General features: G+C 54.4%; 9 protein-coding genes across 9 annotated transcripts; 8 read left to right on the forward strand and 1 right to left on the reverse strand.

Moving 5' to 3' along the window:
• Nucleotides 1-4,006: 4,006 nt before the first annotated feature.
• On the forward strand, nt 4,007-4,516 carry GLOTRDRAFT_12384 (uncharacterized protein; the record flags this gene model as incomplete). The annotated part of the gene is made up of 1 exon (XM_007861919.1): nt 4,007-4,516. A coding segment is annotated over one exon (510 nt), but the record flags the coding sequence as incomplete, so codon positions are not given.
• A 666-nt stretch (nt 4,517-5,182) lies between these two features.
• On the forward strand, nt 5,183-6,702 carry GLOTRDRAFT_123734 (uncharacterized protein; the record flags this gene model as incomplete). Its single annotated transcript, XM_007862287.1, has 3 exons — nt 5,183-5,281; nt 5,335-5,725; nt 5,786-6,702. 3 exons carry the CDS (start codon nt 5,183-5,185, stop codon nt 6,700-6,702), a joined length of 1,407 nt encoding a protein of 468 aa, XP_007860478.1.
• Nucleotides 6,703-7,038: 336 nt separating this feature from the next.
• On the forward strand, nt 7,039-8,955 carry GLOTRDRAFT_89625 (uncharacterized protein; the record flags this gene model as incomplete). Its single annotated transcript, XM_007862288.1, has 5 exons — nt 7,039-7,202; nt 7,240-7,367; nt 7,420-7,625; nt 7,678-7,945; nt 8,000-8,955. 5 exons carry the CDS (start codon nt 7,039-7,041, stop codon nt 8,953-8,955), a joined length of 1,722 nt encoding a protein of 573 aa, XP_007860479.1.
• Nucleotides 8,956-9,875: 920 nt separating this feature from the next.
• GLOTRDRAFT_134757 (uncharacterized protein) lies at nt 9,876-12,111 on the forward strand (the record flags this gene model as incomplete). The annotated part of the gene is made up of 3 exons (XM_007862289.1): nt 9,876-10,085; nt 10,207-10,314; nt 10,369-12,111. The coding sequence occupies 3 exons, from the start codon at nt 9,876-9,878 to the stop codon at nt 12,109-12,111; spliced, it is 2,061 nt and encodes a 686-aa protein (XP_007860480.1).
• Nucleotides 11,997-14,793, reverse strand: GLOTRDRAFT_108750 (mitogen activated protein kinase). The gene is made up of 10 exons (XM_007862290.1): nt 14,627-14,793; nt 14,527-14,566; nt 14,452-14,470; nt 14,270-14,399; nt 14,071-14,214; nt 13,388-13,435; nt 13,105-13,333; nt 12,974-13,053; nt 12,643-12,922; nt 11,997-12,585 (listed from the first exon to the last, which is right to left on the reverse strand). The coding sequence occupies exons 1-10, from the start codon at nt 14,666-14,668 to the stop codon at nt 12,467-12,469; spliced, it is 1,131 nt and encodes a 376-aa protein (XP_007860481.1). The 5' UTR covers nt 14,669-14,793; the 3' UTR covers nt 11,997-12,466.
• A 266-nt stretch (nt 14,794-15,059) lies between these two features.
• GLOTRDRAFT_51785 (ferredoxin reductase-like protein) lies at nt 15,060-16,806 on the forward strand. The gene is made up of 7 exons (XM_007862130.1): nt 15,060-15,213; nt 15,286-15,515; nt 15,781-16,052; nt 16,109-16,154; nt 16,211-16,488; nt 16,539-16,642; nt 16,715-16,806. The coding sequence occupies exons 1-7, from the start codon at nt 15,175-15,177 to the stop codon at nt 16,727-16,729; spliced, it is 984 nt and encodes a 327-aa protein (XP_007860321.1). The 5' UTR covers nt 15,060-15,174; the 3' UTR covers nt 16,730-16,806.
• Nucleotides 16,807-17,469: 663 nt separating this feature from the next.
• On the forward strand, nt 17,470-21,934 carry GLOTRDRAFT_29877 (cysteine proteinase; the record flags this gene model as incomplete). The annotated part of the gene is made up of 16 exons (XM_007861964.1): nt 17,470-17,987; nt 18,084-18,308; nt 18,368-18,460; nt 18,512-18,619; nt 18,794-18,834; nt 18,887-18,982; nt 19,042-19,544; nt 19,598-19,706; nt 19,763-19,851; nt 19,905-20,064; nt 20,123-20,654; nt 20,702-20,815; nt 20,863-21,106; nt 21,158-21,343; nt 21,397-21,789; nt 21,851-21,934. 16 exons carry the CDS (start codon nt 17,470-17,472, stop codon nt 21,932-21,934), a joined length of 3,495 nt encoding a protein of 1,164 aa, XP_007860155.1.
• A 1,736-nt stretch (nt 21,935-23,670) lies between these two features.
• On the forward strand, nt 23,671-24,725 carry GLOTRDRAFT_97403 (rotamase-domain-containing protein). The gene is made up of 3 exons (XM_007862291.1): nt 23,671-23,862; nt 23,921-24,166; nt 24,236-24,725. The coding sequence occupies exons 1-3, from the start codon at nt 23,860-23,862 to the stop codon at nt 24,500-24,502; spliced, it is 516 nt and encodes a 171-aa protein (XP_007860482.1). The 5' UTR covers nt 23,671-23,859; the 3' UTR covers nt 24,503-24,725.
• Nucleotides 24,726-24,783: 58 nt separating this feature from the next.
• GLOTRDRAFT_134762 (uncharacterized protein) lies at nt 24,784-26,490 on the forward strand (the record flags this gene model as incomplete). The annotated part of the gene is made up of 8 exons (XM_007862292.1): nt 24,784-24,850; nt 24,917-25,031; nt 25,093-25,146; nt 25,216-25,284; nt 25,340-25,485; nt 25,543-25,863; nt 26,107-26,251; nt 26,299-26,490. The coding sequence occupies exons 1-8, from the start codon at nt 24,837-24,839 to the stop codon at nt 26,488-26,490; spliced, it is 1,056 nt and encodes a 351-aa protein (XP_007860483.1). The 5' UTR covers nt 24,784-24,836.
• Nucleotides 26,491-26,840: the final 350 nt, after the last annotated feature.

The following is a 26,840-nucleotide window of genomic DNA, read 5'->3' on the forward strand; positions in this document are numbered from 1 at the left end:
TCACCAGAGAGCCCTATACAACGACTGAACAGTAAACCGATTCTAGGGGAATCGGAATCCAAACCGACGCGGCCCGCACACTCAGCCACTGACTACAAGCCACTACAATAGTCAATTCCCACGATAAGCAATAAAAGTAAAACCGCCATGCGGACTAGGACAAGACACACAATCGATAAATTCACGAAAATACTGTTGTAGACACGTATAGCATACGCCCCAGACTAAAAAAAATAAAAGATAGATAAGACGAAGAATTGAGCCCGCAAATGAGCAAACAATGGTCCCAGAGACTACAAAAATGCGCCAAAAGTGGTTTTGTAGTCTCACATACAACCGGACGTCCAATCGGAGCTTCAAATATGTAGTCTGCAATACAAAACATAACTCCCACGACCTCTCGGCACAAAAGGTTCTCACGGGGTACAACGTTCGGCACGCAGGCATACTATCATTGCGGGGGATCCGTAAAAATCTGACAGATCTCCTCACAGCGCCCTCAGAATTGAAGCTAACGACTCCATTTCTTTCAGGCATCTTAGCTTAGTTACTCAGTTACCTACTCCAGCAAATACTGTGGCAAAATATGTGCAACTGAGGCAATGACAGAGATGCCGGCGTCGACCACCCAAATCCCAGTAGAAGTGTAAAAGCAGTCACGCGTATGTCACACGGCAATTTCGATCTCCGCTCGGCATGACGAGAGACAACGAGAGACGACAAGCCAACCTGACCGTGCTCAGGCACCCGAGTGACACCAAAAGCGAGAGCCCTTAGACTTGGGACTACGCCCTAAGACGCGAGACCAAGGGGTCTCGAAAACCTTATTTTGCCACCCCACCTGAACGCCCCCCCTGGGCACCCCACCGCCCCCCCTCTGGGCACCCCACCTGTACCCCCTTGACTTAGACGTCTCAGCACTCATGTATTAAATTAGATATTCCTGTCCCTACGTACTATATTATAGCGGGCGACGTCGAGCAACCTGACGTGGAACGCCCTCATTCTGCCTCTGTTGCGGCTTGACCGTACTCCGTGGGTGGCTCCCGCACCCAACCATCATCGCCGCCGAAGGCCGTCTCGGACCACTCCGGGACCATCCGCTCCTTGTTCGACTTGAAAGTGCATGTATGCCTCGCTCGAGAAAGGCCATCGTCGCAGTCTCTAGCTCTTCCTTGCGCGACGGAGGACTTCCTGGTGCCCGCGCAAAGACAAAGTCTCTGACTCGATTGGCAAAAGAGGCCGAGACACTGCGGCAAAAGCGGCGGGACATAGTCAGAGGTGCGCGGTTGAGATGCATGTATTTTCTATTGTTCACGCTGAGCTTCCTTCTTTCCGAGGCTTACCTTCCGAGACCAGACGAGCGTTTAATAATGCAACGAGAGAGGCTGGCGCCGTCCCAGACGACGGCGAAGCCCCTGCGTACGAGAATTATGAACTGGCTGCGGAGATGGAGTGGGAGGATGATGCTGTGGTCCCGGACATCTCCCATGATGGTGGCGAGCGGGCAGATTCATTGCATGCGGCCTTTGAGCAATACATTATACCGAGGTGAATACTACTGATTATTATGTTGTCTTCAATTTATCCCATGCTAACCATTTTCAGACGCATTTGTGGGGCGCGACGACGATGGGCGCGCTCTCGACATGCACGCCTGAAGGCTATGTATCAGGAATGGGACCGGCAGATGCCTGCGTTGGTCCAGGTATATCTGCTATGGAAGCATCCTCGCGCTGCGCCTCCGATGGAGGATTTGGAAGAGAATGGGGAAGCTCGGCATGAGTTTGAGGTCCTAGCAATCAATACATATGGTGTGTGGCCTTTGATTATAGTGAATCCCGATTACCGTGCTATTTTTCAGATCATCAATGGCGACGCCCGATACCTCAATGGCCGGATGAGCTGCCTAACGCGGCTCTGATACGGTGCGGCTTCCTGGGCTGTTCCCCGACAGATCCCAGCATCGCAATATCCCTGAATACTCTTGAGCTGTACCATCGTCTCAAGCGCCGCCACCCTTCTCTAAGCATAGAGGCAATGACCAAGACGCTGTGCGATCTACATGACGTGAGTGTTTCAATGGATGAGATGGATATTATTCGCTAAGGCTGGCGTCATCGGACCCGCAGGTCAACTATCAATCATGGTATCGTGATCAATTCTCTATAGCTTTCGATGCTTATCTCGATATCACACGACGGGTTGATGCCTGTGTCAATGCGGCGTTGGGAAGGGATATGCCTGACTGGCGCATGTTGAACATGTGTCCAGCATGCAATTATAAGGTTTGTATCTGCACTGAGCTGTCAATGCCCCTCCAACTAACAATTTCCCTACAGCTAGAGGGTGAGCCAAGGCTTCCCGCGTCCCGTATATTAGCCATGGACGGCAACAATTCTTTGAAGCGCGTTGCGGGGGCCGGTGTCGCCGATGATCGGGTGTTTAGCAGCGACTATTTCCTGTCGCGTGAAGAGGTGGATCAGTTCAAGGACGAGGTCAAGCGGAACGGTCGACTTCGCGAACAGCGCGAACGGTCAACGGCTTCTCCCGAGGTACGGTTACATTTTTGTTTCATTACTTTACATAGTATGCATTACTGTATGTGTGCACCAGAGGTCTGATAGTGGAGGCAATGATGATACCGAAGATGATAGTGCCTGGGTCACTGAAGACGCTCCTGGTGACCCGACTGATGGTGCTGGACGTCCTACCCAGTGCACTGAGCGGTGGAAAGCGAGTGCAGCTGAGCACGAAAAGACCGCGTTGGATGTATATGATGTTACTGGTATCTTTGTGGCAGCATGTCGCCATGGATTCATTGCGAAAGCATGCCAGATGGTGCAAAGTGGGGAATTGTAAGTTAATGACGCGACTTAGAGTAGGACACTAGCTGACCGAATAGGGCAAAATATCCGCTCGCGATGGAGAATAAGTTACTCAACACCTACGGCGAGGACCAAATACATGGATATGATATTGGATGCGACTTCAGCAAGACTGTGGCCCACAGTAGTCTAGGGCCCAGGGCAAAGGCGTTGAATCTCCGACTTATCGTCAATGCGTTTCACGGCTATGCACACAACCGTCTCTGTCAAATACAAAATCATCCACTATATACGCTTGGTGCTGGCATTGAGGACCTCGAAACTCTTGAGCGAATCTTCTCCAAGTCAAATCCAGTCGCGCGCACTATACGTCATGCAACAAACTATCATTGGCTCCAAGCGGTCGACCTACATTTCAAGCAATGGGACGAAGATCGTTATTTTGAATTAAGTATGCATCCTCGTGGTTAGTCGATGCTGTGCTCATGGATCATAGGCCGCTTTCTCTTCAATAACTACAAGCAGGCCCTCAAGATAATCCGTGAATATACTCCGGAAGTTGAGCTAATGAAACAGGAATTGAACTTAGCTGATAATGATATTGCTGGATGGTTGGACGCCGAGCGCAAGTTCCTGCAGGATCTGAAGGATGAGCCGGAAGAACAGACTCTTAAATGTGCATATGTACAAGCCCTGATACAACGTCGCCAGGCTGAGTAAGCATAGTTTTCGAAATAATATCAGAGTATTGGTTTCTGAATTGATGTCGAAGTCAAAAGTGGAAAGCTGTGTCCGAACAGTTCCTTGCTACCCCGTCACATATTGAACCGCATTATGCGACTGAAGCGAGGGAGACATTGCGCATTGAATCCGCACGTCGCGCAGCACAGGATCAGCTTATGGTGGCGATTGCAACCGTCGGCCAACTCGAGGCAAAGCTCGCGATACGCGAAACCTGGAGTGATACTCATCCGGAGTATAAGAAGACGCTACACTACCTGAGAACGCGCGACTTTCATCGAGCGTTGGATAAGCTACAACAGCTGGTAGTGCAACGTCTTTTCGAGATGCAGAAGGCCAATATGGCGGGCATGGGTATGGCGAGTTCATGGGGGCCAACCGTAACATGTTCTGACCATGGAATATTGACAGGATACAAAATGCGGACGAGTATATGGAAGGGCTTGAAGGCGCGGGGGAAGGCTATACGGACTGCCCTCAAGAAATACAATGCATTGGCACCCCTTATGACGCCGCCCGCACCACCATTGCAGTGGAAAGACATAGTTGGCTATGGATTCATATCTGAATTCGAGCTCCTTAAGCATGCACATTCACACTGCGACATAACCTCACTTCCGTGGACTATTCCTGGGAACCGTGAAGTTGCAGCAAAATATTTCAAGATAATACGGGCCTACGAGGAGCTTGAGAGGCTCAACGTCGAGTTACGACGGCTTCGAACTGCCCTCGAAGACGAACAGATCTGCTTCGAATTGGCATATGCTCGGCTTGTGCCAATGGACCCGAGTCTGGCCATGGAAATCCGCGTGCGCCAGCAGCGCAGGCTTCGCATTAGCCAGGTGCACGTCCGCTATATAAAGGAGATGCAATCACTCCCTGGTTTTTCTGGTACAACAGATCGCGGTGTACATCTTGGTGCACGAAATGATACAATGAATGCCACTGGGGAGAATATCTCTCTCGACGCCCTCCTGGAAAGCCTCAATTTTGACTATGAGCTCCTGCAAGGTGTAGACGGCGGCGATCAGATATTCCATGATTCGGATGAACTGGACGACGACATAATGCGACTGGTGGATTTCATGGATAGTACACCTATGGATGATGTACCGATGCATATTAGTGCAGTAGTACATGAACCTGATCACATGTATTTCGAATGGCAGTTGTAATGCATTCTATGGGACTCGTACAAAAGACTGAAGTAGCTTATATTGGGCCTGGATACCGTATTGGTAGTGGGACCAGTATACTGTCCGACGCGCGATGGGTACTTGAGCGGCATGGACTTGTACGTACTGTGTGACAGACTAACACAAACCTCGTTCTGCAGTTCTGTTACTTATTTCCTCGCCACGTACTCCTACCTCCCCTTTGGCATTTCTGTTCTCTAGTGCTGCGCGCATACATTAGCTTGCTCACTCTTTGTCTTATTGACAGATTTTATAAAAATGCCTAAGCCTAAGGGCTCAAAACGCGTATCTGCATTCAGGGCACCTTATGGGCCAGCGGCGATGCGGACGTGGTGTGCCACGGATGGGCGTCATAGCAGTCGTCGGGACTGTGATATTCGACGATTTTCTGAACGTCTAGGGGTCTCTAAGGACAACATGGAGCAGGTGGACCGTCCGGAACATATGCATTTCTCACCAGCGTTAAAGGATCGGGAGCTGGCATATAACGAGGGCATGTGCGATATCGCTGACGCAGTAAGTGCTATGTAGTAGAGCTGATGTCATAAGGCTGTTCTCATAGCACTCAGGCTACAGGTATGGCTCGCATCTCCGATGCCCTCTTTGTTGGCTTTGCTGTCCGTCCTGAGTGGGACCCTTCCAAACCCCTTGACCCCTGCCAGATACAAGTGGATGTCATTCGCACGAGGCAGTGGAAGATGGATGGCAACCGACATTGGCAAGAGACCATCAACAAGATAATCAAATTGCTGCAGGACGAGGTTGCGGCGGAACACATTCTGCGCTACCGGAAACGCGCAGGTAACTTCTTGCCGCACTTAGGGTATGTCGACACTGGACACGGTCTGCACGAAATCGATGTCCATCTTAGTCCACGTGTCTCACGAGGAGCTGTATCTGCAACCGCGACTCCGGCTGGGCCTTCATTGCCCGTCCCCAGGTTGTCTCCCGCTGCTGAAGGTTTGTCTTGCTTTGCATATTCTCAAGAAGTACAGGCAGCTTATCATTCGTTCTCTACAGCTCCTGCGACTCCGCGAAGGCCCCGCACGGCTGCTACGGCCCCGACCTCGCAGAATCAGAACCCTACTGTGACCAAAGCCTTGAATCCACCGCAGACACCTGGTCCATGGGCTCCCCCGCCGTCCAAACCTCGTCCAGCTGCTACGCCATGCTCTCGGGCGAATGCAGAAGCTCAGACGCAACCCATGCCGGCTACTCCGGCAACAACTCCCAAGCCCGAGGAGCCTGCTTGTCCCTCTGGTCATGCCACCTCACGCTCGCAGTCTGGAGAGACACCAATCCATCAGGTGTCAACGTCCGATGCGAAGGATACCACTGCTCCCAGGAAGCATTCCGGGAAAGGGAAGGCAAGGGACCGGCCGGAGAGTATCAAACCCTTTGCAGGTACCTACCACCCCAATGGCATATACCCGCGTTTACCCTCTGGAGAGGGGAATATGTTCCGCCGTTTTGTTGAACGACGCGCTTCTGAGCAGCGTGAGATTATCGATATCTCATCTGGTGATGAAGAACTCACGGGGCCCTCGCCACGTCGTCGGCAGCAAGCCCAGTGGTCCCCCGAGAGTGGCCAACAGCAGGCCGTCGAGGCTCAGGCAGTGCGGCGGCAGGCAGCTGCCACAGGAGAAGTGCAGGGAACTTTTGTAGATGATCCTCCGCCCTATGACGCCACCGGGGACATTAGGATGTTCGGATTCTCTGATGCTGTTGTAAGCTTCTTAGAAGCCCGCAAGATCAGCATCGAGGGATGCGCCCTCGTTTCAAAAGGTATCGACTATGAGGTTGATGTCTGGCCGCATTACTTCTGTCAAGCTGGCCTATCCTCCGACGATGCGTTCGCACTCGGGGAACCGATTTTTGAGAATATGGATCTTGACGCGAAGCTTGTCTTGGGCTTCCTCAATGACGACGATGACTAGTTTCGTATATCCTGCGTGCACTAACTTCTCCCTACATAGACCCTAAAGAGCAAAAGTGTTTGTTTTCATTCATTCACCCCATCTTCTAACACCATTTGAATCTACATAGAGGCCTGACTATGATGAACCTGGATAATGATGTTTGTCCTTCTTACCCTCCAAATTCTACTTACCACTCTCTGCACCTGTCACACAGCAAATTTCGGCTCAATACCCTGTATGGAGAGAGAGAATATATGTTTCATGTTTTGTGTGGTTAACCGAGCACGTGGGGTTAATATAAGCTGAGCTGCTCATGTCTTTCACTGTCCTCTCCGTTCTCTGACACGTAGTGCGATGTCTACCAGTAGTGAAAGGCCAGCGCCCCGCAAGAAAGCTAAGCTCACAAGGGAACAAAAGGCTGCTCGGCAGGAACGCAGTCACTCCCTGTGGAGCGATATTGAGGCGGCGCGTCGACAGTACCATGAAACATTGAATATCCTTGCTGAAAAACATGACCGGTATGTGATGCTCTGACCGTTTCTCACCTGTTGCCAGGCTTACGCCGCCTGCCAGGTCAAAGGAGTATATCTCGGCCCAGCTGTTTGCACCACCAGCACCATCTCGCCGAGATACACTCTTCAATGCTGTTGTCCACAGTGAGGCGGCGAAGCGACGTGAACAAGGTCAGCTGCTATCTGCAACCCAGAGTCTCGTGTTCTGCTCACCCCATCATAGGAACGTTTCAAGGACGTGATGCTCTCCCTAACCTTACACGGGAACTGCGAGATAATCCGTGGTGGGAGTCTCTGCCTGTCGAGGAGCAGAACCGCCTCATCAATGGGCTGGAGGAGAGCCGAAAGGAGAAGCGCGAGGTGAAGAAGGTTGTACCTCGTGACATTGGTCGTGATATCCAGGCCACAATGGACCTTGTGGATACACTAGTAAGACCTGGCTCACGTCTTCATCAAGCCACTTCTGACAACATAACACAAGCTTACCGGTCTTCAGATGCGGACGGGGTGTGAGGTCTTCTACGCTGTCCTTAGAGGGGGGGTTATGGACCCTTTCCGACCGCGCTTCTACTATACCCCTAGAGCGCAGGAATCTATGGTCACTGTAACAAAGCAATCAGTCGAAGAACTCGGAATGAAAGTTGAAGCATACATCACCAGCGGAGTCCCTGGTTTAATCAAAGAAACTCGTGTTAAGTCGAGCTCGGCCTATAAAAAGCTCGTTCGGTCAGCAGTGCTTGATGGTCTACGTGAGGCAGATAGCGCCCGTATCTGATAGTGACTGTTCTGACCCACATCTGTAGGTGACATGGTACGCAAACGAGGCTACGACGAATCAGCATTGCCTGCCCAGATGGAGTACGAGCGGTACGATGAACTATGTGCGACATGGGGCGTCGAGTTGGTGGGGTGGCCGGAAGATCCTATTCGCAATCCGAAGCACATCCCCACTATCGGGCGGCTCAAGCATGTCTACGAGCTGCTTCAAGGTGGTCAGTGTCATTGGAAGCTTCTCGACGACGCCACCTGGGACGAACGAAAGAATGCCATGCGAGGCAAGATCAGGCTGCGTCAGCCTCGTCAAGAGCAGATAACGAACCGGAAGAGGAAGAGTAGCGAGTTGGTGGACTCTACTGACGAAGAGAACGAAAGCGAGGGAGATGGAGAAAGTGAACAAGACGAGGATAACCAGGCGGACGTAGTCCGCAGGGACAGTCCTCCGGTCAGACTGGACAACCACGACGACATGGATGACAACACCCTTGCCCCTACCGACTTGAATAATGCAACACCTGCCGCTGTCATGGACCACAGTCACGATGAGAACCGTCCCCCCCTCACCATGCAGTCGCAGACCGTTGAAGACAACCATGGCGAGGACGACGAGGGTAGCATCGACCGGCATGTCCTCGGCGATCGTGGACAGGTTGTGACCTCGGTCGGCCAGACGTATTCTGCCCTCCAGGACTTGTTCTCGGGTGCTATACAAGGCATCGACGATCAACAAATGACCGGTTCTTATGAAGGCTTCGGTGCACTGCCTGGCCCGGGCCATGACCTCGGAGATTTGCACAACGTACCTTGTCCCTCGTCGTCCTCTACTCAAGCACCTGCTCCCGCTGATCCGTTCTTCCAGCTATTTCCTGGCGCCTCCCTCGATGGCTCTGCGGATGCTCAAGACGCATCCTCCCTCGATCCCGCTCTCTTCCCCTTTGACTTGATGATGGACTTTGGCATGCCTTCGACGTTCTCATCCTGAAGTTATACAGCTGTCGTAACAATCCAACCTTCTCGTTAAATGCCCACTTACCTTACAGCGTATAAACTTTAAGTTCCTTTGTATAGACTTAGTCATAGCCTTATAGTCCTCATAGATAAGACCGGTGCAGCGAGAGGCAGAATGAGGGCGTTCCACGTCAGGTTGCTCGACGTCGCCCGCTATAATATAGTACGTAGGGACAGGAATATCTAATTTAATACATGAGTGCTGAGACGTCTAAGTCAAGGGGGTACAGGTGGGGTGCCCAGAGGGGGGGCGGTGGGGTGCCCAGGGGGGGCGTTCAGGTGGGGTGGCAAAATAAGGTTTTCGAGACCCCTTGGTCTCGCGTCTTAGGGCGTAGTCCCAAGTCTAAGGGCTCTCGCTTTTGGTGTCACTCGGGTGGCTCAGGAGGCGGAGTTCGAATTACAACGCGTCGGTGGCGGGAGTCTTGTAACGCTCACCCGTCAGTTCGAGCGGTAAACGAGCTATTGTTCGTCGTCGCTGCCCCATCACTCCAATCGGGCCGTTCCATAGGAAAGGTGAGGCAGTATTTAAGCTATAGGCCGCTGGTTTTGCGCCTTTGCTTCCTCTCATCAGGAGAGATCTGGGAAATCATAGGGAATTCCCATGCTTGCACCTCCACTTTTCGACGGTGTTTGGTCTCTTAATCTTTACACACTTGATTTTCTACCAAAGTGACTTCACAAGGCATCATAACATAGGCCTATATGTATACCTACCAAGCCGCTAAGTCTCCCATTGCGTACAGCGCGAGTTTCAGGGGAAGTGTAAAAAATCCAGCTTTTACAGATCCCCCGCAATGATAGTATTTTGCGCGTAAGGACTCGACTCAGGACTCGTAATTAATATAACATGAGATTCCCTCACACGTGACAAGTCGCGTCCTGGCACCTCCCGTCATGTCGAACTCCGCTGACCAGACCGCCGACAATGGTCAGTATCTTCCGGTACGGCAACCGACAGACGACAGAAAGCCTATTAAACCGAATCCACCACGATTCGTGCCCAGCGCTGATCCGGACTCGATAGTCGTACCTGGGCTCGATACAACAGCACCGGTGAACGACCAGATTGATTATATCGAGCAGTTGATCACCGTCAAACTGCAGGTAAGTCTCAACAATAACGGGTTACTATGAAGTGGGAAGGGTGGGAATTGTATTAAGATGCCGGCTGGAGCTTTTGGCTGTTTCAGAACGAGACATACGGTATGCTCATACGGTATGCTAGAATGTGGACGAGAACATCGCGAAAGTTCATCATCTCCTTACTACAAGGATGTTGCCTGCTTTCAAGAAGTATGCCGTAGGTACGGAGCCCGTACGAGAAGCAGCAAAGGTGCGCACACGATCGTTCCTCGGGCTTTTTCGTAAGAACTCATGCATGCCTCAGTTCTGGGTCAACTTCTTTGAGAAAGCCGCTCGTGTACGACTGCCTATTTACGACGAGATCTCCACCGCTCAAGAGCACACAGAGCGTGAAGAGCAGGAAACGGAGCATACACAGACGGAGACTGACGAGCATCCCCACTCTGAAGCAGATGTCACAGCGCAACCAGGTTCATTCGATCCCGATCGCACTCCCTCAGAGAGCTCCTTTATGCCAGGTCAAGGCGCCGTCTCATCCACTCCTGCTGCGTTCTCGCGACACCGATCCGACGCAAGGCAGGAGAGTTTCGCGAGCCAAGGATCCGACGACGCCCCGTGGGCACGCTCGCTCGAATCCCCTCTTGTCCGCCTGGACAGGGAGATACAGAGCCTCTCGCTCGAAGAGCACGCGCCACCTCCCTCGCTAGCATCCGATGCGCCTTCCGTGTATCTCGACCCCAGCGTCGGCCACGAGCGCAGCTACACTGCAAGACAAGATAAGGGTAAATCCCGCGAGATTCCTGAGCCGCTGCTGCACAACGTCCTCCGATCTAAATTAATGAAGAACGAAGTGCAATCGGCGCATCCGCCACCTGGGCGCGCAGGCCAGACGTCGCCGCTCAAGTTCCGCCGCAGGCCCGCTACGCCCAAGGCCCTGAATCCGTTCCTGCCCCCAGAGACCAAGCCCGAGGAATGGAACGGCATGGTCGATCTCAGGAAGACCCCGCTGGTTTCGCCTCGGCGGGGGGGTCATATTTCTTCTTACACCTCGGCTGGTCCTTCAGCAGCACCCAAGACGCCCGAAGAACAGGACGACGACGAGGACCTCTACCCGCCAGGCATGTCACCTCTGACCACTATCCAGCTGCCCACCCTCGCAAGGCCCTCCTTCGCCCCGGCCTTGGGCCGGTCCCCAAGCAAAGAAGCCGCCAGAAGGATCGGGCGCGATCTTATCAGCGACGCGCAGAGACGCGGTGGGAAGGGCACAGTGGAGACCAGCCTGAGCTCGATGCCCACCCCGCCATCTCTTCAGCGGTACACGCGCGATGCTTACGAGCCGCGGCGTGTTCCCGGGACCGACGTCAGCTCGAGCGGCGTGGACACGAGCCTCGAAAGTCTGATGAGACGCGTGGGCCTCAACGTCCAGGGTTCCGCAGGAGAGGGAAGATCCGCCACCCTCTCCGCCGCCTTGTCTGTACCATTATCCACCCTGCGTGGACCTCCAGCGCCAGCCGTGGCATCTTATCGAGAGCCTTCTCCACCTGCTGAGGAGCAGCTGCAGACTCCAGAGCCGGTGTACGATCTGCGGCACGTCCAAGACGACGACACGGTACTGGGACGGGGGACATACCAAGAAGACTCGTTCGACTCGTTCGACGACTCACTCGACGAAGTCAACGACACCGCGCACCCGTCCGCCGCATTCCTCATGGCGTCAGCGCAGCGCGGGCCGAACGATCTCGACGACTCGTTCGGCTCGTCGGATAGTGGGGACTCGCTGCAGTACGCGGGCCCGCCGATGGTGTTTGACGACGGCGTCGGCTTCGACTCATTCGACGACGACATGTACGACGACGAGGGACCGACGGAGACGCTCTTCGGCGCGCGCGGACCGCAGGGCATGGACCAGTTGCAGCTGAGGAGCCATGGGCTGCTGGAGGAAGATACCATTGGGGTAGGCCAGCAGATGGCAAGGGCTGGCAGGATTGCCCGGAGTCCCAGCCACGGAGCGGAGAACATCGACAACGTCCCGATGCTAGGACAATGAAATCGCACACTTGAACTGACACCTTGGTACTTACCGCGTACGATGAAGAGAGCTAGTGTCCTCATCCACGCAGAGTACGACCAATCGTGAATTACAGCCGAGTAATACAAGTTAGTCTCTCGCCGACAACGTGTATAGCGGCGACCTACAAATACTTCTGTTTGGTACTGGTACTGTTTATTACACTGCCACTACTTGCTTCAATGCCTGTCTTATCAAGCAACAGGAAAAGGAAAGGGAGAGTACATTGGTCCTACACCGACCGAGCAAGAAAGGGGGATCTATCACGCCTGGAAGCGAAGAAACAAGAGACAGACGGAGGGTCCATGAGAATAGATACGGGGGTGAGAGGCCGTTATGAAGCGGCGGCTGCAACGGGTTGTCCAGGCCCGCCTGCACCGTCTTCGGGGCCTGAAATAGGCCCTTCGGGAATACCACTCGCATTGGTCGTGGCCTCGCCCACCTGGTGAAAATCTGCGGGACACGACACTCGATACGATACTCAGACTCAGACGGCGTAAGACAACCCACCTAGGATCTCGGAGTACATCATGACCTTCCAGGTGTCGACGGGGAGGTCAGCGTCGTTGAAGGACCAGTCGAACTTGTCGGCGGCTTCGGGCTCGTCAGTGGGGTCGTGGTAGGGCGCGACGTACTCGTGCGCGAGCGCCTCGGTCGCAGTGATGCGTTTCCGCGGGTCGAACACGAGCATCTTCTCGAGCAGGTCCAGCGCGTCGGGATCCTTGCAATGTAGCTTATTGCTGAACGGCTGGCGTTCCCGCTTCGGCAGGCTCTGCACGAATCGGAGGGTCTAAAGGCGGGTCAACTTACTGTAAGGCATCGGGCAATGAGAATTACATACATTTTCGCTAGCAATGGTCGCAATGACATCGTCCGGCGGCGTCCCAAGCAGCTCCGTGATGATGGAGAACTGATTGACATCTGTAGTCGTGTTAGCAGTATCCCACCAGGAAATCCCAAAACGTCACGCACGGTCCTTGCCCGGGAAGAGCGGCTTGCCCTCGAGCATCTCTGCAAAGATGCACCCCGCGCTCCATATGTCCACGGCGACGTCGTACTTTTGCCAGGTCAGCATGATCTCGGGCGCGCGGTAGTAGCGCGTCGAGACGTAGCCCGTCATCTGCGGGTCCTGGATGCGCGCCAGGCCAAAGTCGCAGATCTTCAGGTCGCAGTTCTCGTTCACGAGGATGTTGCTTGGTTTCTGGTGAAAAGCGTGAGTGTCGTGGAATTGTGCAAAGGATGAGCGGCTACGTACGAGGTCACGGTGGACAACTCCGGCAGAGTGAACGTATTTGAGGCCACGCTGGTAAAGACAGGTTCAGCAATGAAATCAAAGAGATGGGATTGTCAGAGGCAGAAGAGCGCGCAGAAGTTGCCGAAACCATCAATTCCGAATGTAATCGATGCACAAAACCAATGGTGCCTAGCTGCCGCGACCGAGACGTCCGCCGTCTCGGAGACTCGTCCATGCAATAACACATAGCAATTAGTGGCTCGGGTACGCTGATACAGCGCAGGCCCGCAGACAGTCGAAATGCCCGGAACGTCTGCGCAGACGTAGTGATCTCGGCGACAACTCGCTGAGTAGACAAAGTTGCCCCGTGCGAGACGTCAGCGATCAGCGCCAGTCAGGCTAAGCATGCGAGGAGGCCCTGTGCGAGTATATCGAGCGCGTAAAGCGGCGACCTAATGCCATGATTTCGGCTGTAGGACATGGCGGTGTACCCCTCTGCAACTATCCACATGAAATTGTAGCAGTTGCACTGAGACTAGCATCCACGATAGATGAGCGATCCATCCGGTCGCATACAACCGTGCTTCCAGCAAGGTATCTGCGACTTCGAAGGGGTGTGTGCCGCGTACACGATTGTTCCACCACGTGCGGAACAGGGTGCGCTTGCGCGATACGTGGTAGATAAAACTGAGAAAGGTACCTACCAGGATTTGATAGAGGAAGTACTGAATGAATTGCTTCTCGAGCGGCCTTGAAGTCAGCAGTCGATGGAGATCGGTGCCCAGGAGCTCGGTGACAAAGTAGAGATCTTCGAGGGGGGAGATGAACACGTCGCTAAGGCTGATGATCTGTCATGTACGCTCAGCAGGAGATTCTGTAAAGATCGAACATGGTTGCACGCACGTTTTCGTGCTGGATGTGCTTGAGGAGCTTGAGCTCGCGATACGTGCGCTTGGCAAGGACGGGCGTGCTGAACGGCTTCATAATCTTCTTGATCGCGACAGACGATCCTGTGAGCTGGTCCTTGGCCGAGCTGGACAGCATTCACGTTAGGTTGGCTCGAGATTGACTGTCGAGCGACGCACCATACGAGACCGAAAGCGCCTTCCCCTCGCCGTCAGCACTTCCATCGCGCGAGATCCAAGTCTGTTAGCACTTACCCATTCCCACCGGCTGCAAGTCGACATAACGGGTTGTCACCTAGCCAGACGATGTAAAGCGTTAGGATAAATTGCAGCGCAATCTACGACTTAGACGCACCTCAAAGGAGGTCCCAAAGATACTGAGCTTTACGAAGGACATCTTCTCGGGGCGTTTCTCTTCGTCGTGAGCGGGTCCGTGCGCGTCTAAAGTGCCTCAAATCGTCCGAACGATGTCAGAAGGAAAGGTGTCGTGAAGGCAGGAGAGAACGAAGAAATGAAGTATCGTTCAGCCGACGGACCAAATGTGGTAACCTGTCGTTTACATACGGAATCGCAAGGGCCCGAGTTCCTTTTGCCCTTATGTTTCTTTCAAGGCTTTTGTCTTCTATATCATATAGTTCTATCAAAACATATCCAGACCTCGACACAGGCCCTCCATGTCGTTCCTCACAACGACAAACGACCTTCCTCACAGTGGTCGGCAAGATATGATGTCAGAAGGGACTTAAAGCGGAAGGTCGGCAACAGGACCTCGCCCTGCGCAAGCGTACCGGCGGCAAGCCTTCATATAATTACTCAGACTTGTAATAAACGCAGGGACTTTCCCAAGCCCAGCTGTTGGACTTTATTTCGGGAGGGCTCGCTGTTCGTTTCTCTCCAACCACCATGTTGTTTTCCCGGGCAGCAGTACGCGCACGACCCATCGTGAGTGCACCCGTTTTCTACCCGCAATTTCCGAGGAGCGGGTGACTGAGATGCGTTCCGTACTGGTTGCAGGCCGTCAACGCTAGACGGTGGGCGAGCACCGAGGCGAAGAAGCCGTCGTCGAACTGGAGCCTGTACCTCGCTGGCGCGGGTGTAGCGGGCTTGGGTGCGTACGTGTACTTAGACCGCACAGGGAAGGCACAGGCGAAGCCGAAGGCGCTGGGTCCGAGCCCGCTGGACCCGTCGAAGTTTGTCGAGTTCCCGCTGAAGAAGGTCGAGCCATACAACCACAATACGGCAAAGTGAGTGTTTGCATATATCTGTAGTCCTACGTCGTGTCTGGTGGCTGGGGCGGTATGTCGGGAGCCCGCCCGACTTGGGCGGGTTTTACTGTCACCATGTGTGCATGAGTGGTAGACGCTCTGCGGTGACCTTAGTATGGTTGCGGACGTTCTCCGAGTCACTCAGACTCCGCCATTGACAAAATGCTGTACGCAATGTACATCCGACATTCATCCGGGCTGACTATATCCAAGTGGAAGACTTCATGAACTAACGCGCCTTTAGATACACTTTCGAGCTCCCGGAAAACACGGCTGCCCAGCTCCCAGTAGCTTCCTGCGTGTACCTCAAGGCCTTCGGCGACAACGCTCCCAAGGATGCGAAGGGCAACCCGGTCGCGCGCCCGTATACGCCCATCTCTCCGCCTGACCTCCCCGGCGAGTTTGTGTTCTTGATCAAGAAGTACGACACGGGCGTTATGACACCCTGGATTGCCAACATGAAGCCTGGTGATAAGATCTCGGTGAAGGGCCCCCTGCCCAAATGGCCGTACAAGAGTTAGTATATATCTGTCGTTGACTCGTTGGGTTCCTTGGCTTACATTGGGGTGTAGTCAACGAGTTTGACGACGTCGGGATGATTGCTGGTGGTAGCGGAATGTAAGTTCCGTTCTACACCCGTAAGTGCATTTGTGCAACATGCTGACCCGCCGAAGCACGCCCATGTACCAGATCCTGAAGTACGCACTCGAGGACCCGTCGAATAAGACGCGCTTCAAGCTCATCTTCGCGAACGTGACCGAGAAGGATATCCTGCTCAAGGAGGAGTTCGACGAGATGAAGAAAAAGTATCCGCAGACGTTCGATGTTATCTACACCGTCGACCAGCCAAGTCCCGAGTGGAAGGGACCGGTTGGGTATGTCAACGCGGACCTGGTGAAGAAAACATTCGCGCCGTCCAATGTTGGTGACAAGGTCAAGATTTTCGTCTGCGGTAAGTCAAGTCTTCATTCTCTTGTCATTCACATGTGATCTCGTGTCTAGGTCCTCCCGGCCAGGTCAACTCTTTAGCGGGCCCCAAGGCCAGCATCAAGGACCAAGGAGAACTCAAGGGTGTCCTGAAGGAGCTCGGGTACAACGAGAACCAGGTAAGTCTCGTGCCCGACTTACGCCTCCTTTGTCATGAAAGATGGTGACTGATTGACTTTACTCCCTCCCAGGTGTTCAAGTTCTGAGCGCCCTTCGCGGTAGCTAGTGTAGAGTTGATGTGCTGTATGTAGGGAAATCCCATGTCATTGTTTTTATCCTGCAGTCTCCAGTTGGACGTCTCCGCTTGCCTGCAGAGACGGCCCGGAAATTTAAAGCTCTGAGCTGCGTGTAAGGAACAAAGCTCACGTGCACGACGCGTGGCGTTAGGAAGCTTCAATCCTCCCTTGACCTTGTACATACGCACATAGACTGGCTTGCGTATCAGCTACGACGGCGTCTACATACATTTCTTTGGCGCGCTGAATCGCAACTTTTGCTAGGTCTATCGCGAAATATGGGCTCCGAGAATCTAAAGGAGTCCCGCAGACTACCCAGACCTCTACCCAGCACGCCCACTGGTTCTCCAGAACCAAGGCCACAAGCCAAAGCCACTGGAGTATCGCCTACCAACTTCTATGGATCGTCTGCGAAACAACAGCCTCCTAAACATCCATCGCTGGGTACGTCACACACGAAATATTGCTCTCCCTCGCCGCCGCTCCGCTATTCCTCGCCTTTCCGCGAACCAGAGCTCGTTTCTGAGGAACCCGTGCCCGAACTAGACGAAAACGGATGGGGCACCGCTGCAGAGACTGGCAGCAGCGCCTGGGGTGACGCATGGCCGACATCGTTTGTGAATAACTTGGACTCGGGCTGGGCAGGCGGGCAGGACACTGGCGACTTCGGCTCCGGCCTGGGGCTCATAGGCGGCTCCAGCATGAACGGGATGAAGGTCGAGATTGACGGGCGGAGCGAGGAGGAGGAGAAGGGCTGGTGGGACCCCGCCGTCCGCGCGAAGCACGCGCGCCCCGGCCCCGGCGTCCTCCCGCCGCTACTCGAGCAGCGCCTGCACAATTCTGAGCATACGCTCTACTCGGTGAGTGTGTCCCCGCCCGACATCAGGCCCGACCACGAGCCGCCCGCGGGGTTCGCGCTGCCGAGCGCGGACGAGGTGCACACGGCGGTGCCGCACCCGCACGCGTATTATTGCAGGAGACATAATGGGTGGGTGCTGCTGCTGTGGCGCTCGTCCTCGGTCGCGCCGCCGCTGGCGAAATCGTTTCAGGAGACGATGCAGGAGAAGGGCATCGTGCTTCCTGACCAGAATCGGCGGAAGCGGACCACGACGTGCGTGGGCGAGGGCGAAAACCCACTGGGCGGCCCGTCGAACAAGACGCACCATTTCCATCATTACCCCCGTGCGGTCGACGCCCTGCACCTCAATCCCCCGTTCCAGCGGCGGGAGTGGGAGCAGCTGCAGAAGAGGAAGCAGGCAAGACGGCGAGTGACTATCCTCGGCAATCTGGACGAGCAGATGGTGATGTCCGATCCCGCTGCCAGCGACAAGATGGACGAGGACGCGTCGCAGGCTGAGGCTGAGGGCGACCTGTTGGACCTCTACATGTGCTGCCAGTGTTCGTTCTACTGCGTCGTCTCCCCGGAGGTCATCCCCGGCGTCATCTCGTCCAAGTACATCGAAGATTTCATCAGGGACAAGCGCGAGCACCCCGCGCCGAATATGAATCCGGATATGAGCGTTATCGGCGGGTTGGAGACGATCATCACGTACGTCACGTCTGAGCAAGTGTTGCGAATACTCATGGCGAGACGTCTTATGTCCATAGAGTCATCGAGAATAAGCTGTGGAAAGCGAATGATCGCGCGTTACCCGTCATGCGCCCTGCGTTCCAGAGGAAGCTGGGGTGGAACAGTACAGTGTAAGTGTTGGCTTCAGACAAAGCAGTTTGACTTCAGCTAATCCTGGGCAGTGGCGCTATATTCTCATCCCTGTCGTTCGAGTTGAACAGACAAGAGGAGACGATACGCCCGCCGAACACGAATCCAAGCACGCCGGAGGGGCTATCGAACCGGTCGAAGTTGCTCCGCGCCTGGGTCGAGCTCAGCGCGTTGTCGGTCGATTACATAAAACGATTCGGTAAGGGATATCCGTAAACTGGCCGATGGCGTTGCTGATATCTCGAATCTGGGCAAGCCAATAACCTGAAGGACTACGAGTCTCGGCCCAACTGGGTGAAGATAGAAAACACTAGAGAGATGTACCAGACCGCAATAGGAGCACATATACAACAGAGTGAGGTGGTAATAAAAAGTGTAACGGCTCTGCCGACTAACTCATTCTTCAGTTCCTCGTGGTTTGTTACCCGATGCACTTCTTCAATACTCTGCCATTTCTAAGGATTGGGAGGCCCTCGGTATGACGCCGACGTCTTATTCCTGGGGTGAGAGAATCTGCCACGCATCAGGGTGGTATATGTCTCATCAATAAATGTTGCTGTAGAACTCCTCGTATTTGCGTACCTTGCGCAGTGCCGCTGCGACCCCGCTCACACAGCCGACTATTTCACCCACCTTTGCAACATCGTCTTCGCCTTCCAGACTTTAGGCGTAACCTGTCCTCAGGAGCTACAAAACTTCGTCATCCAGGAGCGCTCGCGTTCCAGGTTCACGCACGACGAGCTGCAGCAGGCCATCACAACACTCGGGTTCGGGCAGGAGAACCGCCTGCGCATGGACTTTGACGAGGAGACGGACGACGAGTTCGTCAAGATGGCGTGGCGCGACGCGCTGAAGGAGGCGTGGAAGCACCCCGAGAGCAGCGCGAAGCGGAAGGAGGTGCAGGATGCGCTGATGATCCTCGCGCAGGCGCGGGGGAGCGCGGACTTGATGGCAGCGTATAATAGCGAGCAGGGGAATGGGATGACGCCGGAGCGGGCGTATACGACGCTGGAGGTGCCGGCTGATGTGGATGAAGAGATGTTGATTACTGTCTTTGTCATGAGGGTTGGTGATTCGCGTCACTCTTTGACTATTCAGCTAACAAAGGATCTCCGCAGGTTGAAGAGCGGCCGGCTCAAGTGGAGACTATGCGGGATGCGTTGAGCGTGATTGCTGAAGTACGTGAAAGCACTCGTCTGAAGCAGTTCCTCGAAACCGGCAAAGATCGTGAGTAGCCCGACTCTCATTATGAGAGGATTAACTTGACTCTACTTCTTTCGTAGCGGGAGTGATAGTCCCATCCGTTAGTCCAGATACTCCCCGCGGTCTCAATCAGCTTGGAAATACATGTTACCTCAATTCTCTACTGCAGGTAAGACTTGATATGTTCTTGTATGCTTCAATATACCGAATGAGCGCTCGTAGTATTTCTATACGATCAAGGATCTCCGGGAAGCTGTCTTGTCCACGGGAGCAGGGGATATGAAGTTACTCGAAGATGACAAGTTGACTGAAGACGACTTGAAGCGGCACCGTGTTGGCGGGCGTTTGGTGACAAAGCGGGAGATCATCCGCTCCAAGAAATGTAGGTGGCGTGCCCGCAGTCCTATCTACTAGGGTCCTGACGAGCGGTTCCCCCTTAGTCGTTCACAGGCTCGCTGAGTTATTCTGGGAACTAGAATACAGTGAAACTGCCGCTGTCACACCATCCATTGAGCTCGCGAAGCTAGCACTGGTAACGTCCAAGGATGAGGAAGAGGATAACGGCGATTCCGTTCAAACAGACTCTTCCAATGACACCGACGCGACGCTGGTCGAGGATGCTCCTCCCCGACATACTCCCGAGCGATTGTCCTCCCCCGCTTCACGCGGCTCGCCCAGCTCTGTTCTGGGTAAGCGGCCACGAAATGAAAGTGCCCCCGACCAGATGGAGACGGACTCACCGACACGGACGCCGGACGTTATCAAGGACGACTATGTCATGGTCAAGTCTCCTCGGACGGCGGGTAGTGGATCTGGGATGCCCGAAGCTGGCCCATCGTCTGCCCCAGCTGATAATGACGGCGATGTCGAGATGACGGATGCACGGCAAAATGAGGAGAAGAAGCAGCCGCCTCCTCTGCCACCGAGGAAGGCCACTACGAAGGTCGCTGATTCAGGGATGATGTTCGGTACGTCCGCTATGTCCGCATTGAAAGATAACGCTGATTTCGTGTAGGGAGACAGCACGATGTCTCGGAATGCATGGATAATTGCATGTTCCAGATCGAAACTGCGCTCCTCAAATTCGACGAGCTCAGCGGCTCTGGGGACGACAAGACAAGTGTCGTGAAAAGGTACGGTCTTCAACGCTGGGTGTAGACCGGTGCTGATAGGCTGGCAGGCTTTTCTACGGAAAGATACGACAGCGGCTGACGGCTCCGGAGGATGACCGCCGGCCCAAGGCATCCGTGCACGAGAAGGAAGACCTTTTCTCGCACTTGCCTGTGAATGTGTCCGAGGAGGGTTATGACATATACGATGGCTTGAGCGGGTACTTCGATGACGTTGTAGAGTTCGAAGGGAAGAAGGCGAGGATGGAAGTGACCTTGGTCGATCTCCCTCCTCTGCTGCAGATCCAGTTGCAGGTGAGTGCATTGCCAGATTAGCGAATGCACGCCTTACCCACTTTTGTGCAGCGTGTGCAATTCAACCGCGAGACGCTGCAGCCTTACAAATCACAGGCATACGTCAGATTTGGCGAGACTGTATATATGGATCGCTTCTTGGATAGTGCGGATCCACAGAAGAAGGCGCGGTCGAAGGCCATACAAACGGAGCTCAACGTTTGCCGGGATCAGATCTACCGATTGACGCAAGGAAAGGTAGTTTGTTTGCCACGGTCTCTCGGCGTGAATCACTAAACCTCTGCCCCTAGCACGCTCCCTACGGCCCTCGCCTCTCGGATTCGCACGACTTGCTGACAGAACACCAGAAGTACCTGCCCGACGGCGACTCTAGTTTCCTCTCGAAGATGAAAGAAGACGAAAGCCAGTTGCAAGCAAAGATCGACACGCTACGTGCACGGGCCGTCGAGCTCAAAAAAGAGCTGGAGGCCGTCTGGGCGAACGACAAGGAGGCGGCGTACGAGCTCACGTCCGTGTTCATCCACCGCGGCACGTCGCCCTCGTGGGGCCACTATTTCTTCTACTCGCGGCATCTGCCCGAGAAGCCGGACGAGTGGTTCAAGTATAACGACTCGTCCGTGAGCGCCGTCCCGAAGGACGAGGTGCTGCGCGATACGACTGGCGACACTGCCAATCCATACCTGGTACGTCAGACAGCCTTGCTATACTGGCATTATGTTACACTACTGACATAGTGGACTGCAGCTTGTGTTCATGCGCAAGGGCGCCGAGGTCGTGCACACCGTGAAGCGCTTCGACCCCGCTAATCTGATCGAGGACACCCCGTAACCGTGGCTAGGGTTGTGAATGTATTGCTTCATAAACTGCATCATTGTACACTACGCCCATTCCATTTTCTTGCATTTTCCCGTTGATACCATTATGTTGATGTAGCCATACAGTTTCCTAAGATACTTGCATGTAGGAGGGCGGAACAAGACTCTACCTCGAGACGTCCGATCCTCGATAACTGGAGCAGAGCCGCGGCACTCCCAGGGTGTTTTCGGGGGAGCAGACGTGTATCTGAGTTGCAGAATCTAGGTGCTCTTGTGTCTGTCCGCCTGATCACTTCATGGCACGGAGTGGCACAGGCTCCTAGAACCATCCGTCTCCGCGTCCTCGATCCTCTCTGCTAGGGCATATGTGAAGATATTATGTAATAGGGCTTATATAATGCAACTTATTTATAGATGTGTTCCGATTCCCTTGGGAATTGGTTATCAGTACAGTACTGGCTTCAGTGGCAACACGTGGCTTTTCGTTGGACAGGGGCTATTTACCTCGTTTTAGAATGACTTTATTTATATCCTTCGGGCATTACCCCCCATTTGTACTGAGGGGTTTTGTACCCTCTTGCATCCGTCCTCTAGGGATCATTTGCTGGTGGTATATGGTCCGCTGTGAGGAGATCATGTACTGTAGCCCTCAATGCGGACCTCGGTGGTAGCTACTTACCTGCTGGACATAAATTGAGTCTCCTGCCATATTGAGGCGGCCGTCAGGCCGGCCGAAATGTGGCGGCTCAAAATGAGCTTTCTTGATGTACATGTTGTTCTCCGGCAGTGGTTCTACGTTCAACTGTTCGTTCTCCAGAGCTCTAGGAACAGTCAAGCGGAAGGGAATCGGACTCCGGCGTGCCGCGCAGCGCCGTACTTAAGCAAGTTTCCTAATTAAGACGACTAGTGAGGATGAGGACGCTCTGAGACGGCTGGCCCAACTCGTCGTCCGAGGTTTTACCGGAATTATGTAAGGCAGCTAAGCGACTAACGACGCGTCGGTTTATTGACGTTCGCCGACTGCCCGATTTGGATTTTCGAGCTGGCTTTGTCGTAGCACCTCAGCCGCCCTTCGAGCATGTCATCTGCTCATCCGCGTGATGTTGGGGACATAGAGTTTGCATCTGTCAATATTGGAATAATGCATCTCTGACCCGTTGATTCCATGCACTTCGGGCGAGTGTGCGCGGGAATCTCCCCACTTCAACCAAGAAAACAGTGAACAGCTATTCACCGCAAGAGTGAGGCAAGCTGCCATATCCGTATCATAGGAAATTTCATATACCCCGTGCTCTAAGGTCTTGGGCCATGTTTCATTGAGGAGCCTAGTACTTGCACCTTTCAATGTTTGCAAAGTGATTTATGCATCAAAAATACATAGCAACAACCCATAGACTTCTCATGCATACTATCCAAGGATTACTTCTATTTAATTGCATTATACATCCCGCTATCGACGCAGAGGACATGCTCGAAGGGCGGCTGAGGTGCTACGACAAAGCCAGCTCGAAAATCCAAATCGGGCAGTCGGCGAACGTCAATAAACCGACGCGTCGTTAGTCGCTTAGCTGCCTTACATAATTCCGGTAAAACCTCGGACGACGAGTTGGGCCAGCCGTCTCAGAGCGTCCTCATCCTCACTAGTCGTCTTAATTAGGAAACACATCTATAAATAAGTTGCATTATATAAGCCCTATTACATAATATCTTCACATATGCCCTAGCAGAGAGGATCGAGGACGCGGAGACGGATGGTTCTAGGAGCCTGGGAGTGGCACCAAACTTCAGACATTGACAATGGACGGAAAAGGCAAATGTTCTGGATCGACTGACGCACGTGGGCCTCTTCCTGCCGTTAGATGGCGCAAATCCAAACGCTCTTCCCGCAGTCCGCTTTCCTACAGCCTTATCGAGTCTACCACACCCTCGATGGGAAATATGGTACGCTCCCATTTCTCTTAACCTATCTCTCGATCTCAATAAACAATGATACCTGCAGGCTGAGACAGGCTGGGAGATCCGCATGTCTAACTCGCGCGGCGTTCCCTACTTCTACAACGCGAAGAACAACCAATCGAGCTGGGAGCGACCCGCGGAGCTCACGGACGATCAGGTCAAGTCGCTGCCCGGGGCGAAGTACCTCTCGGGCGCGGCTGCCGCTGGCGGGGGCGCCCCCGGGCAGGTGCGTGCGAGCCATCTGCTCGTGAAGCACTCTGGGAGCAGGCGGCCGTCGAGCTGGCGCGAGGTGCGTTGTGCTACCTAGCTCGTTGTCCCCCTCATGTGTCACTTACGTTGCCCCGACCCACACCCACAGCAAAACATCACCCGCTCGAAGGAACAGGCGATCGAGATTCTGCGCGGGTACCAGAGGGAGATCAACGGCTCCCCGGAGACGTTCGCGGAGCTCGCGGGCAAGTACTCGGACTGCAACTCTGCGCGCAACGGCGGGGACCTGGGCTGGTTCGGCCGCGGGCAGATGCAGAAGCCGTTCGAGGACGCGACGTTTGCGCTGCCCGTTGGCGGAATGAGCGACGTGGTCGAGACGGACAGCGGGGTGCATTTGATTCTGAGGACGGGGTGAGGGTGTGCTGGGATGGAGAACAAGAGGGAGGATATTGTATTATTATGTTTTGTATCAAAGCCGTGTAATGATTCTGTGCCATGTCAGTATCTTGATCAAACTTTCTTGAACTTCATGCACATGCATCGAGTCTGCAGCTGCTGAATTTTCTGCTCTTTCTCACTTGTCATAACAACTTCAGCGTGCTTGTTCCGCGGGCGCTAGCAGTGCAGTTTCGTCCCGCCATGCGCCCCAAAGCGCCTACGCCGACGATACGCTTTTCGGACGATATCCTATCTCTCGGACAGATTGGTTCCCCTGAAGAAATCGCACTGCATCGTTCCCTTCAACCACGATGTTGTCGAGCCTGTCAGTATCTGTCTAGTCCATCTTACCGCCGTCCGTGAATCTCAACCAACTGTCGGAATCTACTAGAGTAGAATATGCGTCCTCATGGACGGGGCAGAACACAGATTCTGACGGCGCAGCGGAGGGTACGAAGGAGATCGGGCCGATGAAAGTGTCGCAGTTGTTCATACACCCCATCAAGGTCAGTCCTGTGCTTTACGAGACGAGATCGCCGGAATAACCTTCCCTACAAACCTTGCCAGAGCTGTCGCGGAACGTCGGTACAGCAAGCCAGATTCACCTCCGAAGGGCTCGAGGTAAGCTGGGATATACACTCATTCTCCTCCCCTACCACAGTCTGACTCGGACTGGAAAATTCCTCGTAGTACGACAGGAAATGGGCCATCATCGACGCCGAGACGCGCAAAGTGCTCACCGCGCGTGACATCCCCGAGGTACGTGCCCCCGCGCTCCTGTCCTTACGAGCAGACCAATCACGTACACGCGCAGATGGTGCTGATCACACCGACGATCGAGCCCGACCCGTCCTCGCCAGACGGCGGCTCGCTCACGATATCCTTCCCGCCCTCCTCCGACTGCGCCGCCTTCTCCACCCCGCTGAACCCAAGCCCGGACATGCTCGAGCGCTGGGCGGTGTAAGCACTGCCCCCTCCCTCCCCCACCGCCATGCACTCACCGAGGCCTGCACGCAGCCTACACGGCCTCAAAATCTGGTCGCACACGACCGACGGCTGCCTCGTCCCCGCGCCCGCGTCCGACGTACTCTCCGCGTACACGAAGCGCCGCGTGCAGCTCGTGTACAAGGGCCCCGCGCCGCGCGCGTGCGACCCCACGCGCGCGTTCCCCGCGCTGCAGGCAACGGTGCGGTACCAGGACGGGTACCCGCTGCTGCTGGTGAGCGAGGAGGGGCTGGAGGAGGTGGGGAAGGTGATCGGGGAGTGGGCGGGGAAGGAGGAGGGGGTGAAGATGGGCGTGGGGGAGAAGTGGCGGGAGGGGAAGGTCGGGGTGGAGAGGTGAGTTGCGCACGATATCGTGTTAGCAGCGGATTTGACTTGGGAGCGGTGGAAGGGACCGGGGGTGGCGGGGGAAGATGCTGTTTGTGCGAATGTCAGCGTGTAGCGGTTTCCATCCGCTCGAGTCGGACCCCCGCACTTCCCCTCTTCTCTGCCCCGCATTTGGCTTGCCCCGCTTATCTGCCTTCTGGTCTTCTTTCACCGTCCTGTCTGTGTTTACGCTGATTCTGTCAACGATGACAGGTTCCGCCCTAACATCGTTCTCAAAGGCTCGGGGGTGCCCTTCATCGAAGACGCCCTGCAGGAAATCAGCCTCCTCCCATCCAAGGCGAACCAGAACCCGACAGCGGCCCCAATTAGCCTTGTGGCAAAATGTCCGCGGTGCTTAGTATGTGTCCTTATCTGTAGGTTACGTGGTGCTGAAAACGGTGGCAGCTGCCAAACGTCGACCCCGAGGACGGCACCCGCGACAAGGCCGTCCCGTTCAAGGTGCTGATGAAGTTCCGGACCGGGCTCGATCCGGAGAATATGCGGTCACCCTGCTTTGGGTGCAATGGCGTGCCTCGTGGGGACGGGGTGGTGTGTGTTGGTGATGATGTTGCGGTTACGAAGTGGCTTGAGGAGTAGAGCAGACAAGGATACTAGGTAGCGTGAGTGGAGGTGGATTTGTTCTGGGATTTGGTGAATCGTGCAGCTGCTGGATGTATTCTGACTAGGATTCTGATTTTCTTGGATATCGCCCTCGAAATGTATTGATTATTGATTGGTCGGTGCTCCTGGCGCGGGATTGGACTGCAGGCAGGTAACCAGGGCCTCCAGGCTGGCAGGACAAATGCTTTCCGCGTCCAATCCGCGTCGTCCGAGGCCGTTGTTCTATGATACGAAAGCTATTTTTAGGTCGGCAAATCAGTCCGTGGAGGACGTCTTCGTTCTTCCGCTCTTCAGGATCTCGGTACAATGTTCTTGATTTAAGCGTT

The sequence above is a fragment of the Gloeophyllum trabeum genome (genome assembly GCF_000344685.1).
Source record: "Gloeophyllum trabeum ATCC 11539 unplaced genomic scaffold GLOTRscaffold_00001, whole genome shotgun sequence".
In the NCBI taxonomy this organism is placed as follows: Eukaryota; Fungi; Basidiomycota; class Agaricomycetes; order Gloeophyllales; family Gloeophyllaceae; genus Gloeophyllum; species Gloeophyllum trabeum.

Coding starts and splice junctions, on each gene's coding strand:
- GLOTRDRAFT_108750 (XM_007862290.1), bottom strand. CDS start 14,668: ATGTCCTTCGTAAAGCTCAGTATCTTTGGGACCTCCTTTGAG. Junction 14,215..14,269: donor AGCACATCCAGCACGAAAAC/GTGCGTGCAACC, acceptor CGTACATGACAG/ATCATCAGCCTTAGCGACGT. Junction 13,054..13,104: donor GCTCTTCCCGGGCAAGGACC/GTGCGTGACGTT, acceptor ACACGACTACAG/ATGTCAATCAGTTCTCCATC.
- GLOTRDRAFT_51785 (XM_007862130.1), top strand. CDS start 15,175: ATGTTGTTTTCCCGGGCAGCAGTACGCGCACGACCCATC. Junction 15,214..15,285: donor CAGTACGCGCACGACCCATC/GTGAGTGCACCC, acceptor TACTGGTTGCAG/GCCGTCAACGCTAGACGGTG. Junction 16,489..16,538: donor GGTCAAGATTTTCGTCTGCG/GTAAGTCAAGTC, acceptor TCTCGTGTCTAG/GTCCTCCCGGCCAGGTCAAC.
- GLOTRDRAFT_97403 (XM_007862291.1), top strand. Junction 24,167..24,235: donor GGCCGTCGAGCTGGCGCGAG/GTGCGTTGTGCT, acceptor CCACACCCACAG/CAAAACATCACCCGCTCGAA.